The sequence below is a fragment of the Stegastes partitus genome, unplaced genomic scaffold (genome assembly GCF_000690725.1).
Source record: "Stegastes partitus isolate 25-593 unplaced genomic scaffold, Stegastes_partitus-1.0.2 Scaffold401, whole genome shotgun sequence".
NCBI lineage: Eukaryota > Metazoa > Chordata > Actinopteri > Pomacentridae > Stegastes > Stegastes partitus.
In genome coordinates this window covers 471,531-484,939 of record NW_007578132.1, presented here as the reverse complement: position 1 = coordinate 484,939, position 13,409 = coordinate 471,531, and the positions used below count along the sequence as shown (strand labels likewise).

The following is a 13,409-nucleotide window of genomic DNA, read 5'->3' as shown; positions in this document are numbered from 1 at the left end:
GGTAATCTACTGGTATTTATTACAGAGAATATTCAATCAAGAACATCATTTCACTTTGATTTGGCCAAAAATTAAAGTGATTTCCTGCATTATGGGACAGTGTCAGACCTAAATGCACTTTAATACAAGATCATGTTTAAACATATGGAGTTTGAAGTTGAACAGGTTTCATGTGCAGTTGTCAGTTGGAAATAAGCGGCTGCACTGATTGGGGTACATAAACGTATTGTTTAACAGTTTTCTACCAGCATTCCTGTCTATCTGAGTGACTTTTACACGACTGGGTTCAAGTGTTTTTAAAGGACAAATAGGGAAAAAAACAAATACAAATTTTCTTTAGAACCTAGAATGAAGTAATAAATAAATAACAAAACAAGTACTTACAGAAAAGCGCTGTGACAAATGGGTGCATGAAAAGACACATACAAGTAAATAATAATGAATTCAAAGAGACTCTGTGAAGATAAAATGAAAAAGTGAGAAAGAACAAAACGAGTAACTCCTGTGTGAGGATGAGTCTGATCTGTCCAAAGTTTAGAGACGACATAATAAGACTGATTGTGTATGTACCGATATATTATGGGATGTCTGTCAGTGTGGTCCTGTGCAACAACTGAGGGCTCATTCACTCACCCGGCATCGATCCAGCTGGACTTTGAGTGGTTCTGGTTCCGATGCTGGAGGTGCCTGGACTTTGAGCCAGTTCTCACTGCTGTCCACAGCCTGTTCACACTGCTCATACAAGCTGTAGAAGGCCAACACCTGCAGCATGTGCGCACACACACACCCACACCCACACCCACACACATTTTGAATGAAGGTTAAAAAAAGAATCAATTCCCACAAAGACACAAGCAAACGCCCACACAACATCTGCCTGCATGGCGAGTCCAGAACGACCAGACCTTTCACACGGTGGTAATCGTAGGGACAGTAGCAGCATTGCAGCTGTACATGGATAGCAGAGTTGTTATTTAAAGAGCCAAAGAAACAGGTTATATTTCTAGACACACATACTCCATAAGTCTTCTTAACTGCTGTGACATGAACATGGCACTAAAAAGGCAAAACACTGAGCAGGAGGAGAAGGAGGAGGACGAAACTAGCATAGATCCAACTAGATGTGTATTACTGAATGTTATCAGACTAGCCTTCACTCAGGTTTTTTGTTGTTGCGCTACGATAAGTACAGTGGATGGCAGGTGTGTCGCAGCATTTTAAATAATTCTAAAAGTTTTGTAGCACCTCATATATCGCTCTTTGTGAGTGATGTGTCTCCAGACGTCATTAGCTTGCATATTACTGATCTTTAGGGGACACTCTATGTGTGTGTACCTTTGTCTGGTAAGCCAGCCATGCCAGCCTGTCGGCCAACAGGGCACAGAATCCCACCCAGCGCTGGTTCAGCTGCTCTGCCGCCTGCGCAATGTCCTCAGCACGAGTCCCCTCTGCAGTGAGGGAGTAGATGGAGAGTTAGCAGGGGCCGACACACACACACACACACACAGTTTACACAGGACACTGGTGTCTCTATTGGGATGAATGTCGTCTGTAGGGGAGGAGACACCACACCTATCCGAAAGGGGACAACTGGATGATCATTGAAGCTGGATCACATGTTTCATTATGCATGCATGTAAATGGGCCCTTTTTCCTGTAATTGTACCTTTATTATGCTTCATTATGTCAAGCGTGTAGTTGGTGCTACTCCACTGCAGGTTCTCTCTTGTAACTTTGGTAAAGCACTGTTTTTGTTATTGTTTGTCCTGTGGTATCTTACCCACCAAGCATGTGACCTGTTCTTACAGATTCACATCAAATGGACTTGGCATAAGGAAGTATTAGGAGACTAAATAATACAATTTAAGCTTTTACATGGGGATGAAAATCCACATTATTGCCAGTCTGATCTTTCAGAGTGCCTTTAAAAACAAACAAACAAACAAACAAAGAGCTTGCTGCTTGTAATGACACCATGTTTGCAGTGTTTTATTGATGCACTTTTGACTGTGATTATTTGCACAGCAACAACAGACGGAGCTTCTTCTCTCTCCTTTACTTCCACACACAGTATTTTGGCGGATTTTGTTTGAAAAGTCTAAACTGCGTGTTTCTGCGTTTTCAGAAAGCCCAACAATTGCACAAGGACAGAGGAGAGGGCGGATGAGAAGAAGCATCCCTCTCTCTGCCTGTACCTCTCTCTATCAGTGTTTCTATGGAGACAAGGAGAGAGGGTGGGACAGGTGGAGGCGTTGCCATGGGGACAGACAGGGTGTGGGTGCGTGCATGTGTGTGTATGCATGTGAATGAGTGTGTGAGCGTCCACGTTACCCTGCTCAACCAGGGTCTGTGCTGTCCGTGTTGCCTCCTGAAGCTTCCGGTACTTCTCTGGCCGCTCGCGTTCTATCGCCTGAGACAGAGACGGAGATGTGAAGTTAACAGACAGGAGGCTGACATGGAGAAGCAGGAAGATCAAATAACAACAAACCGACAGCAGGACAATTATTTATCACTCAGAAAGAATCACCCCCTCCAAATAAAAAGCAACTTCACAGTGTGATATTAAAACCTAAAGTAACACGGCCACCCTCGTTTCACTCTCAGGACTCATCAGCTTCTGATCTTATTCTGCTGCCACATTCACAGAAAGAGAAAGAGAATGAGGTTTAAATTGTTTACACAAAATATAAATATGTAACTAAACATATAAGACAATAAAAGTGTAGGTGTACACGATCCCTTCGTTTCCATGTGCAACTGTAAATTAAAGCAACTTAGTTCCACACAGAAAAGAGACAGGAGCAGTGTCCAACGTACCAACCTTCAAATATCCTCAGAGTGCAGCACCACAAGCTACATACACTTTATGCAACTCACCAGTGGCCACTAGGGGTCACAATGCAGCATGTAACTTGGTTTTTCAGTATAATCCGTACGTTTATAGAGACAGTAAAAAGCAGAGTCAACAAAAGTAATGCCTTCAATGACATTTTTAATTATTTAAAAAAGAAAAGAAAAAGTTTTCACTTTTAGCATACAAAACTCCTTTTAGTTCCTGATACAGTGTGCTGGACAGTTCAGGGCGGTGAGGTTCATGGCTGGTAAGGCGCTGACTCCTTCACAGGCAGATTAACAAACATATGAACCCAAAAGAGAAGCTGGTTCACTCTACAGCATGCTCATTGACTGCTGTTCCATATGTCATCAGCATTCTTTACACACATAGGTAAGGTACATATTTGGCTAAGAAAGACATCTACAGAGTGGACAGAGCGCATTTACCCTCCATGTGCTCTCAGTTTGCTGTTTCAATTCCACAAGTCATACTCATTCAATAGAAATGAAAGCGTAAAGTGGTGCAGAGAAAAAACAGATGTCAGTTTGGACCTTAATTGAAGTATTTAGTTGTCTTTAAAAGCTTTTTGTTCTGATATTTCAATCAATTTTAATTCACAAATAATAACAAGAAAAACAAGAGAATATTTTATTTAAGGTCAAATTTTAGTTTTTAAATATTGGATTGTTTTTTTCTTAGTCTGATCCCTTTTTTTAATATATATATGAAATTGTAAACCGTTTTTGGTCTTACCTTTATTTGTAAATAAAGTAAACCTTTCAGCTCTGGTGTTGCTCTTGTTATTTATCACTTCCTGTTTTGACTGAAAGCTTAGATATAGATAATCTTCCATTTTTGGAGTCAGTTGGAACAAAAAGTAAAAATGAACGAACTGCTGCAGTTTCCTGGACTGTGTGGTGTCACTAACTGATGGGCTCCCAGAGCCTCTGGTAGAAGACGAGCAGCAACCAGCACCTGCTGAGCCCACATCGGGCCTCAGTGCAGCGCGGTGCTGTCGGCCTCACCGTGGGCCTCTGCACTGGGTTTCATGTCCAATCAGCAAAGACTAAATATGTCACACACTTTCATTAGATATCAGCCAGACTGTGGACCGTCAGGGTGTAGAAGAGACGAGTCTGCAAACAGGATATACATACATACAGCTTTGCTTTTCATGATGACAGGTGAGGCTCTAATTAAAAGCTTCACAAACTGCTAAATATCACATGAATGACTGGTGACCACATCCAGAAACATTTACACCAGTTTGTGTTGTGCCTAAAGTTTTAAACACAAGCTCTTTGTGAGACATGTCTAGAATTTTATTTTCAGAAATGTTTCTAATTCGTGATCAACAAATGAAGAGTTCATTTGCAAAAACAGATAACTCCATCTGCCCAAACCTTCAGAAAACCCACGTTTCCATCGTCTCCCTGAGACAGCATCAATCAAACTGAAGCTATCTCTATTTTGGTCATTTGCACTGAGTCGAATCCACTCAGCTTCAGTTTGATTGATATTATCTCAAGCAAACAAAGAAGAAAAAAAGTTTTCTGGAAATCTGAGTTATCTGTTTTTGTAAATTAACTCTTCAAATATCAATTATTTGCTGTTTTTAATTTAAAGTTGGAGCGAACCGCAGTCATTTGTGTCAATGACAATGTTATCTGACTGACGATGTTTGAATTTATTGTCATTCTTAATTCAGTCAGCGTCACTATTCTTAATTACTCTGACTTAACGCTGCTCAAACCCATATTTTATGTTTTAACAATAGATCAAATAAAACCTGTAATGTGAGAGGGACTGCTGATCATGAGGAGGTAGCAGACAACTGCTACCAACTTTACAGTTCCCCACCTTTCAATAGTAGTTTTTAGTAGCTTTTGGATAATTGTACTGGTTTTATAACGAACAACGTGATGTTTTAGTTCCTCTAATCAGCATTGTTTCCAGCAGCAGAAGCGACTGCTGTCAGCGTCAGAGCCACTTTCTGCTATCTGCTCAGCATGAACCAGCAGACAAGCACAATTAAACACTCGCTGGTAAACACAACGCAGCATTTAGAAGCTACAGAGACAGATCAGTGTCGCCGTGCTCTGCATCCCGGCTCAGACAGACAGAGCACCGGAGCTGCTGCTGCTCATGTGCTGCTCATATAAAACCATGACAACAAAACACTGTTTCAGTTGTAAGAAGTGAACGTTGTTGTTCTACCAGATTGTTGAAGTGTGTTTCACTGATGGCAGATTAGACAATACATTGGCAAAATCTCTTGCTGTCGCTATCAATAAAACAGATCTTTTACCTTTTAACCTAGCTCATGGCAGCTCAGAGATTAACACAGATTTTCCTTTTTTTGTGTGACACAATAAACATAAGTATTAAATCCTTGCATAATTGCCTCGCACTTTTATTGCAGTACCACTAATTTACATGAAAACCAATGTTTATATAACAGCACGCCGCTTTAAGGACATTTTACGAGTCATATCCACACACGTTAAGCTTTTCACCAAACATCTCGTCCCTATTGTGAAGAGATAACCGTGAATTACCAAAACATTCAGATCAGCATGTAGTCAGGGATGAATTTAGCTTCACTTTGGTTTGTTGTTGTTTTAAGTTGGCTTGCCAGCAAGTCAGTAGTTCTCTGTGTGGCTACAGTAAGCATTAGTTATATTGGTGGAGCAGATGTTTACCTGTTTTACTTCCCTCTTGACAATAAAAGCACTCTGACAAAAATCAGTCGATCACTTTGTCTTCCTTCGTTATGTATTGGAGAAAACACAACACGCCCCATTTTGCTTCACCAGGCTGAATTGGCAATCAATAAACGCAGACTTAAAGCGTGTGTTTTTTGTGCTCATTCACACGAATCAACCCTGATATGTTTCTGAGTAGTTGGTGGAAAGCAAAAATAAATGTAATAAATACTGGTTCACTTCTGGTTTCTGAGAAGTGCGAATAAACCTCCAGCAATTTAATTTATTTTTGGCTAAACTTGTAAATGAGCCTTGTTTAGATGTGGTCCCAAATGAACTGCGTGTCACACATGATCAGTTTAAAGACCGTTTGGAAAGTTGAAAATGTCCCGATTCTTTCCGTTGGTACAGTTTCTGACTCTGAAAAATGTTGGAAGTTTGGTGGTTTTATAAAAATAACTCACCTTTCAAACCCACAGGATGGTTTAGTGGGTTCAAAAATATTTAACGTGACAGGAAATGGTTACCTTAGCTTAGCATAGTGAGTAAAAATAGACACACAGTTAGACTTTAACCGTCCAAAGAGTGAGGCTGGCTGTTTCCTGTGTCTAGGTTCATATTTATCACTCAAACATGAGAGCCGTATTGATCTTCTCATCTATTTTGAAAATGCTCTGTTCTTTTCGGTCATTGGGGGATATTTCCTTTCTCGTCTATTTGTTTTTGTTCTGTAACAGGTTGTTTCCAAGTCTCATTACTTGCTGTGCGAAGTCATGCAACAGACAGACGGTTGTTTCTTTATTACTGTTTCAGAACCAACCTCAGCCCCAACCAGATCTGCACACTGCTGGATCTCTGCCTGGCCACCACCAGTTCAGTGTAATGAGGGTTTCTACAGAGAGAAGCCCGGCTGCTCCATGGGCCCTCCAGTGTCACCCACTGTGACCAACCTCTACATGGAGGAAGCAGAAAACAGAGCACTGAGCTGATTTAAGGGAACAACTCCGAGCCAAAGGTTCAGCTATGTGGATGACACCTGGGTTAAAACCAAAGCTCAAGAGGAGAGGCCTTCACAGAACACATCAGCTCTGTGGACAGCATCCTCAAGTTCACAAAGAAAGATAGAAATGACAGCCAGCAGCCTTTCTTGGACTGTGCTGTGCATGTTGAGGAGTATGGACGCCTCATTGTTGGAGTCTACAGGAAACCTACACTGCTGTTTGATTCACACCACCCACCCGAACATCAACTGGAGGTCACCAGAACCTTAAAGCACCGGGATGAAGGAACTGTGGCTACCCCTACTGGGCCTTCATCAGATCACATAAAACACACAGAAAACACAGCACCACAACAAACAGCAAATAAAGGAAGGACAGGAGGAACAATGCTGTCATTCCACATGTAGCTGGAGTTTATGGAAAACATAACATAGCAGTGCAGTTCAGACCCAGCAACACTCTTGAGACAAAAACCAGCTCAGCCCAAGGACAAAACACCAGCACATAATGGAGCAACGTGGAGCCCAATGCAGCGAAGAGTGCACAGACTTGTACATAAGGGAGACTAAACACCAGCTCCACAAGATCAACACAGCAGAGCTGCTTCTCAGGACAAGACTCAGCATCCACCTGCATCTAAAGGATCAGGGACACTCCTTAGAGGACAGCAACCTACACATTCTGGACAGAGAAGACGGATGTTTGAGAGCGGTGTGAAGGAAAAGCAACTGGAAAAGCCATCTTGAAACAGAGAGGGGGTCTGCAGCACCACTTATCAAGAACCAGTGATGAGGGCTCTCCCCAGAAAGTTTCACCATCATGAATATCTTGAGTCACCAGTGACATGGCAGATTCATGTGTAAACTGGCAGCTCCACCGTTATTACTGCTGCCGTTGGTGGACCACCTGGTTTCACAACAATCCACACCTTGAGGCGTGTGAGTCCTGGGTCGTTAGTGGGTCATTAGTGGGTGAGCTGGAGTGACTATAAATCCTCTAACTCCCTAGTTAGAACTGAAGAATCCTCTTGGATGAAGGTAAAACGTCTTCAAGAACCTGCAAGAGAAGTCCAGTTGCTTTGTACTGAAGCTTCTACGATAGCTGCTGCATGAAAGTTTGAACAGTCCACACTCCCGCTGCGTCTCATTACCACGGAGCCACATCAGCATTATCCTGCACCCATAATCACAACTCAGACAGGGCCCTCAGGTAGGACTCTTATATGGAAGCTCAAATTTATTTATGACCCAACTGTATGATGGAAACTTGTAATTTCAGCATCCAGTCTCTGAGCAGATTAAGCTCTGTGGGGTGTCTGTTTCTTTACCTGCACTTTGTCGTACAGCTCCTGGATGCTGCCATCCTTGCGTGACACAGAGAACTCTGGGCTCTGCAGAATGGCCTCACCGCGGGTCATGTAGCTGTGGACCTCTGTAAAGTCCACGTCGAACCTGGTGACACACACACACACACACACACACACACACACACTTTGCAATATTAACAGCACTAGATGATTTATTTTGCCCATTGCTGTTTCACCACTTTTCCTCGCAGTTATTCTAAACAGCAACCTGTTAAAGCCACAGTAACCAGACCTGCAACAGTTATCGATTATCGATTAGTTGTCAACTACTGAACTATCATCAAATATTTTGAGAAATGATTATTCAGAGTATTTTTAAAAGAAAAAAAGTTTACATTTTCCTATTCTATTTAAAAAATATGATTTCTTTTCGTTTCCTTCCTCCTTAATGAAAAATCTTTGGGTTGTGAAAAAAAACTAAGTATTTGAACCATTTAGGAAACACTGATACAGATTTTTACTATCTTCTGACATTTTATAGACCAAACAACTAATCAAATAATTTAGAAAAAATTGATTTATCTACAACGAAAATACTTGTTAGTTGCAGCCCCAGTCATAGCTGGGCTTTACCTCAGAGAGCTCCCCATATGAAACATCTGACCTCCATCCAGTCAGGTAGATTTGGCAATCTGCTTCATTACCTCATTAAGTTAAAGAAGAGAAGTCGTCCAACAATCGAGGTCTTGGACTGTCACAATTATTTTATTCAACTACCTAAACTTAACAAAAAAGGACATCGCACCCTAATTTGGAACCTTTGAATCTGGCTCTACACTAAAGGTCATGGACTGAATGTAATTACTAAAGACGAATGGAGCTGTAATGCTGCGAGAAGTTCTCACTTACTTTAGTGAAAGGAGTATTTGTGGGAGTGTGATTTAAAATTTGCAACCAAAAAACATCTGTTAGCAAGACCTGCATCACTGTCTGAAAGTCAAAACATCGGGATATAACAGTTCCTAAAACACAGCGACTGATGTGTACAGTGGACATGAGCCACAGAGACATGAGGTGTGACGACTAAGAGCAGCCATGTCCACAGCAATCAGCAACTCAAACGACTCAAGTGTGCCTAAAACAGGGACTGTCATCTAATAATGAAAATATCCCCGGCTATTTTTACATGACAGAAAAACAAGGTCTTCTTGGAAAGTGTGTGAAATTAGCTGTTTTTTTCTTTTTCTCCTGACGTTGAGGTTGCCACAGTCATTTCCTAATTCACTGGCCGTCTGACAGGGCTTCTCACTTTGCTGGTTTACCAAAGTTTCATGCACAAGGCCCAGCGTTCATAGAGCCTGACCAAACTAGGGGCTAAGCATCAGGACATTTTGGTCTTTGCTGCATTGTTTTCCATCATTCGTTGTGACTTCATTACAAGCAGCTGGTGGGAAAGTCAAACTTTGGGTTTTAAATATCAGTGCAGATTAAACAGCGAAGGTCTGGGATGTTACCTGAAACATTATCAAAACCAACATGACTTCCTACTTTCAGTCCCATTTGGTTGTACCTCCCTCCCATCAACTACAGACTAAAACTGGATGCTACAGATGCAGCAGTCTGGTAAACTGGTTTTACTTCCCCCCCTTACTGATATATATATACACACATAAACATGACATTACAGCAGTGCACATATTTAAATAGGCCAGGTCGAGGCAGCAGTCAAAGCGGAAATTCCAATGGATGAAAAAGTAGACTACTTCCTTATAAAAAGTGGATTAGCAGTAGAACGGTACAACACAAATCCTAACTATCATACCAGTAAAGTAGGAGTACCTCAGCTGTTTACAGACGCACAGGGCTTGGGTAAACGTATCTACAACTACACAACAGACCCATTTCTAAGACTTCCTGCTTCTCTACTTCCTGCAAGGTACAAGAGGATTTTCAGAATCTCTTACTTCACTACTAAAAAAAAGTTCAGTTTCAAGCCAGCCTGTGCTACTACCAGTACTGGTACTACCAGTATCTGCAATCTGTCATCACCTACCTGCAGAGATAGGACAGCAGAAAGGGATGCATGCAACTGAACATTTCACATATGTTAGAAAACATCCTGTAACTACTAATACTGCTCTCACTAGATGTTTTATCAACACACACCCACCTTTTCCTGAGCTCAGAATCCACAACCACCTGCCTCTTCTTCTGTGGTGGCGGCGACTCTCGGGTTTGGCGCACAGCCGCCACTTTCTCCCTGGTCGTCACCTTGGTAACAGTTGCTGTGACGGAGTGGGTCATCTCGGACTGCTGGGCTGTACTGACAGACGATGACAGCTGAATGCGAAAGAGAAAAAAAAAAGAGAACACATTTAAACAAACTGCAAACAACAGCAGGTGCCGTGTCAGTTTACAAGGATCTGTCAACATTATACGGATCCCAAATCACCACTTAACACACTCTGACATCTGCGCGCACACACACATGCAGAGTGTAACGGTGTCCTTGAGAGGAGATGAGTCAAGGATGAGTTTCATGAATCATACATTATCACATCTACAGTGTCAGGCAGGGTGTGTGTGGACTTTAACATCTATGGATGTAGATATAAGAGTAGGTGAGTGGGTACTTAGACAGCTGGGAGACTGATCGGACAGTGTGATAGAGCTAGAGTGTGTTCATGTGTGTGTTGCGCGTTCATAGCAAGGCGTGTGCTGATTCTGATACTGAGCATTATTCACTGTTGTCGTGTGAATACAACCACTAGAACATACTTGCTGCCATGGAAACGTGTGCTTAAGTCTGCAGAGGTCAATCTGACAGATTATAACCGACAAGTGTTTAAGAGAGCGAGGAAAGTGGAGAGATGTATGCAACTAGTGTGACCAGCAACTTCACGATGGATTTTGTTATCCACTGCTGGATGAACCTATCTGAGTGTGTGTTTGCTTACAGCACTGGGCTATCAAAATATATTGTTGTAAATTTCCTACCGGCAGCAAATAGTGGATATAGATCAGGAGTGTGTTTCTCAGTACTGTCTGTCTGTGGCTCATATATAGAAATGTTTTAATGACAACAAGGTGAACATTTTGGAGCGACTGCGTCAGTGATCACACCTCAATCCAACTGAGAATCTGTGGCTGGACTGTCCATACACAAATCCAATGCATCACAGCTAAGAATAGGGTCAAACTGCAGTTTGACTTTCTCACATGAAAAAATCTTTTTTGTAAATTCTTATCAAAAAAAAAAGCCAAACTACATTGACCATAACTCATTGTTGACAGGGAAAATTTCCAAGGGTGGAGATGACTTTTATAGGCACGACTGACTTAACCAGTCAACTTGTTTGACTTGGCCATAACTAACATTAATTCATACATAAAAGTCCTGCACTACAGAATACTTTCCCCCCTCCGTTCTATTCTATGATGATATAATGAATCCTACTGTGGCAGAACTGGAGATGTAACCACAGACTAATTCCACACACATCTTCATACAAACAACCTGAAATCTACAACACTCAAAAAACAGCTTGACTGCCAACGCTTTGATGTAAAGTTCTAGATTAATGTGCTAGAAACGGTTATTACAGCCTGCAGTGGTGATGAACAGCGGAGTACGGCGGTCTGGTGACCTCACTTGTTGCTAACGCTACACCAACTGAGTCTCTTTTTTCACTTTTTAAACACTGAAACATTTAAAACTTTTCAACACTTAAGACTCAACCAGAGCTCATGGGCATACCTGGGAGCTGCTTGTCTCCAGACTCTGGACCAACCGGTCCCAGCGCTGGGCGAAGCTCTCCAGTCTTGCCTCCAGTTTGCTGGCCACCTCTTTGTTCTTGACACTGGACAACAGGTCTTGGCTCATGGAGCACAGCTTGTCCATGGCAGGACGCTTCACTTCCAGATCCGCCTTCACCGCCTGGTGGAGGAGACAACACAGCTGTGGATGTAAGCCTGCATGCATCATGTGGTTTGTGCAGCACTTGTGAAGCACTAAAGCATATTTCTTCTTGTTAACATAAAGGCACATTGGAGGCTCACAGCAAGACGGCGCAAGCAGGCCACCATCTCTGCCTGGTCTTTCAGGTTGGATGTCCTAATGGAGCGAACCAGTTCCTCCTTCTGAGTCAACCAGGAATCAAATAAACACTGTGAAGGAGAGAAAAAGGAGACAATGAGAAAAGGAGTGGATCAAAGCAGGAGGTGAAGCAAGAACAGGACAGAGAACAGTGGAAAAAAAGGTGCAGAGGGAAAAGGGAAAGAAGAGTATACGTAGAGGAAGTTGGGGAGGAAAGAAAATAAAGGAAAAAGGAAAATGAAAAATAAGTAAAGCAGGCGGGAACAGAAGAAAAAGAAGAGGAACGTAAAGACAATGGAGAGTAAAGGAAAGAAGGTTAGGAAAGTACAAGGTGGGACAAATGAAGAGAAAAAAAGGAAATTGAAGACAAGAAAGCAAGATGACAAGAAATCAAGGTCCACAAATGGACCTATAGTGGTCCATACACTCTCGCTCCAGCAGTACCCTAACAGGGACACCGACTGTACCTTTAAACAGGACACTTTTTTTTTTTACCTCTTTATCTGTACCTCTAAAGGTACATTTTTGGTACCAAGGGTGCAAAAATATACCTTTATATGCCAGTACAAAAACATACCCACTGGAAAGACACTGAATTAGTACCTCACGAGGTACCGCTGGAGCGACATGCCGTTTTGTACCTGTAAGTGGCAAAAACATACCCTTAAATTCAAAGACAAATATGTATGCAATTATTCACCAAATTTTATTTAAATCATAAAAATCCTAAACACATACATGTTTGGTTTACATTTACTTTTTACATTTTACCAACAACAAAAAACATTTCTCAAAGTTGAGTAGGAAAGTACAAAAACATGAATTTATAACTTATCCAGGGTAGGATTCAATTTCTGGACTGTTCTACACTCAACCTGGAAGCATCAGGCTTTGTGTGCCATTCACTAACCAGTTTTGAATACAAAACACATTGTTTTACAGATTTAAAAATCACAACACTGTGTAGAAAATAGCACTGTTGCCTCCCAGCAAGAAGGTTGCTGGTTCGCGTCCCGGTGGGGGCACCAGGATCTTTCTGCGTGGAGTTTGCATGTTCTCCCCGTGCAGCGTGGGTTGTCTCCCGAAAGTACAGAACACTGCCAAAAGATTTTATAAAAATGTTAATACAAGATATAAGAACTGTATAAAACAATTACAATAATTGTGCAATGTGTTACAATTCCTTCAGAGCTTGAGATTTCTGACCCACATGCAGAGGAACACTCAGGAGAAACCGAGTTTGGAAAAATGAGATTTATTGCAGTGGTGGATATTGTGCAACGAAGAGCTTGATCCATGTGGAGACGGTGATGTGGGTTTGTGGACGGCTGGTGCAGACAGGTGGCTCGGTGGTCAGTGGAGTGAGTGAGAAGCAGGAGTGTTACCAGTCGTTTACGGTGGATCCAGGAGGGCACGGAGAAAACTCGAGCCTGGCGCAAGTAGGGTTAGGGTGTGTGGACAACAC

General features: G+C 42.0%; 1 protein-coding gene across 1 annotated transcript in view; it reads right to left on the bottom strand.

Annotated features, from left to right (window-relative positions):
- Window positions 1-633: 633 nt before the first annotated feature.
- LOC103359867 (dystrophin) overlaps window positions 634-13,409 on the bottom strand; it is a gene marked incomplete at its 3' end in the record, with an annotated part of 141,803 nt that continues 129,027 nt past the window's right edge. The window contains exons 17-23 of the mRNA XM_008285418.1: window positions 11,908-12,015; window positions 11,606-11,785; window positions 10,019-10,188; window positions 7,870-7,993; window positions 2,332-2,410; window positions 1,336-1,448; window positions 634-762 (exon numbers count right to left, since the gene is read on the bottom strand). Of these exons, the coding sequence (XP_008283640.1) occupies window positions 634-762; window positions 1,336-1,448; window positions 2,332-2,410; window positions 7,870-7,993; window positions 10,019-10,188; window positions 11,606-11,785; window positions 11,908-12,015 (903 nt within the window). The remainder of the gene's footprint in view (window positions 763-1,335; window positions 1,449-2,331; window positions 2,411-7,869; window positions 7,994-10,018; window positions 10,189-11,605; window positions 11,786-11,907; window positions 12,016-13,409) is intronic.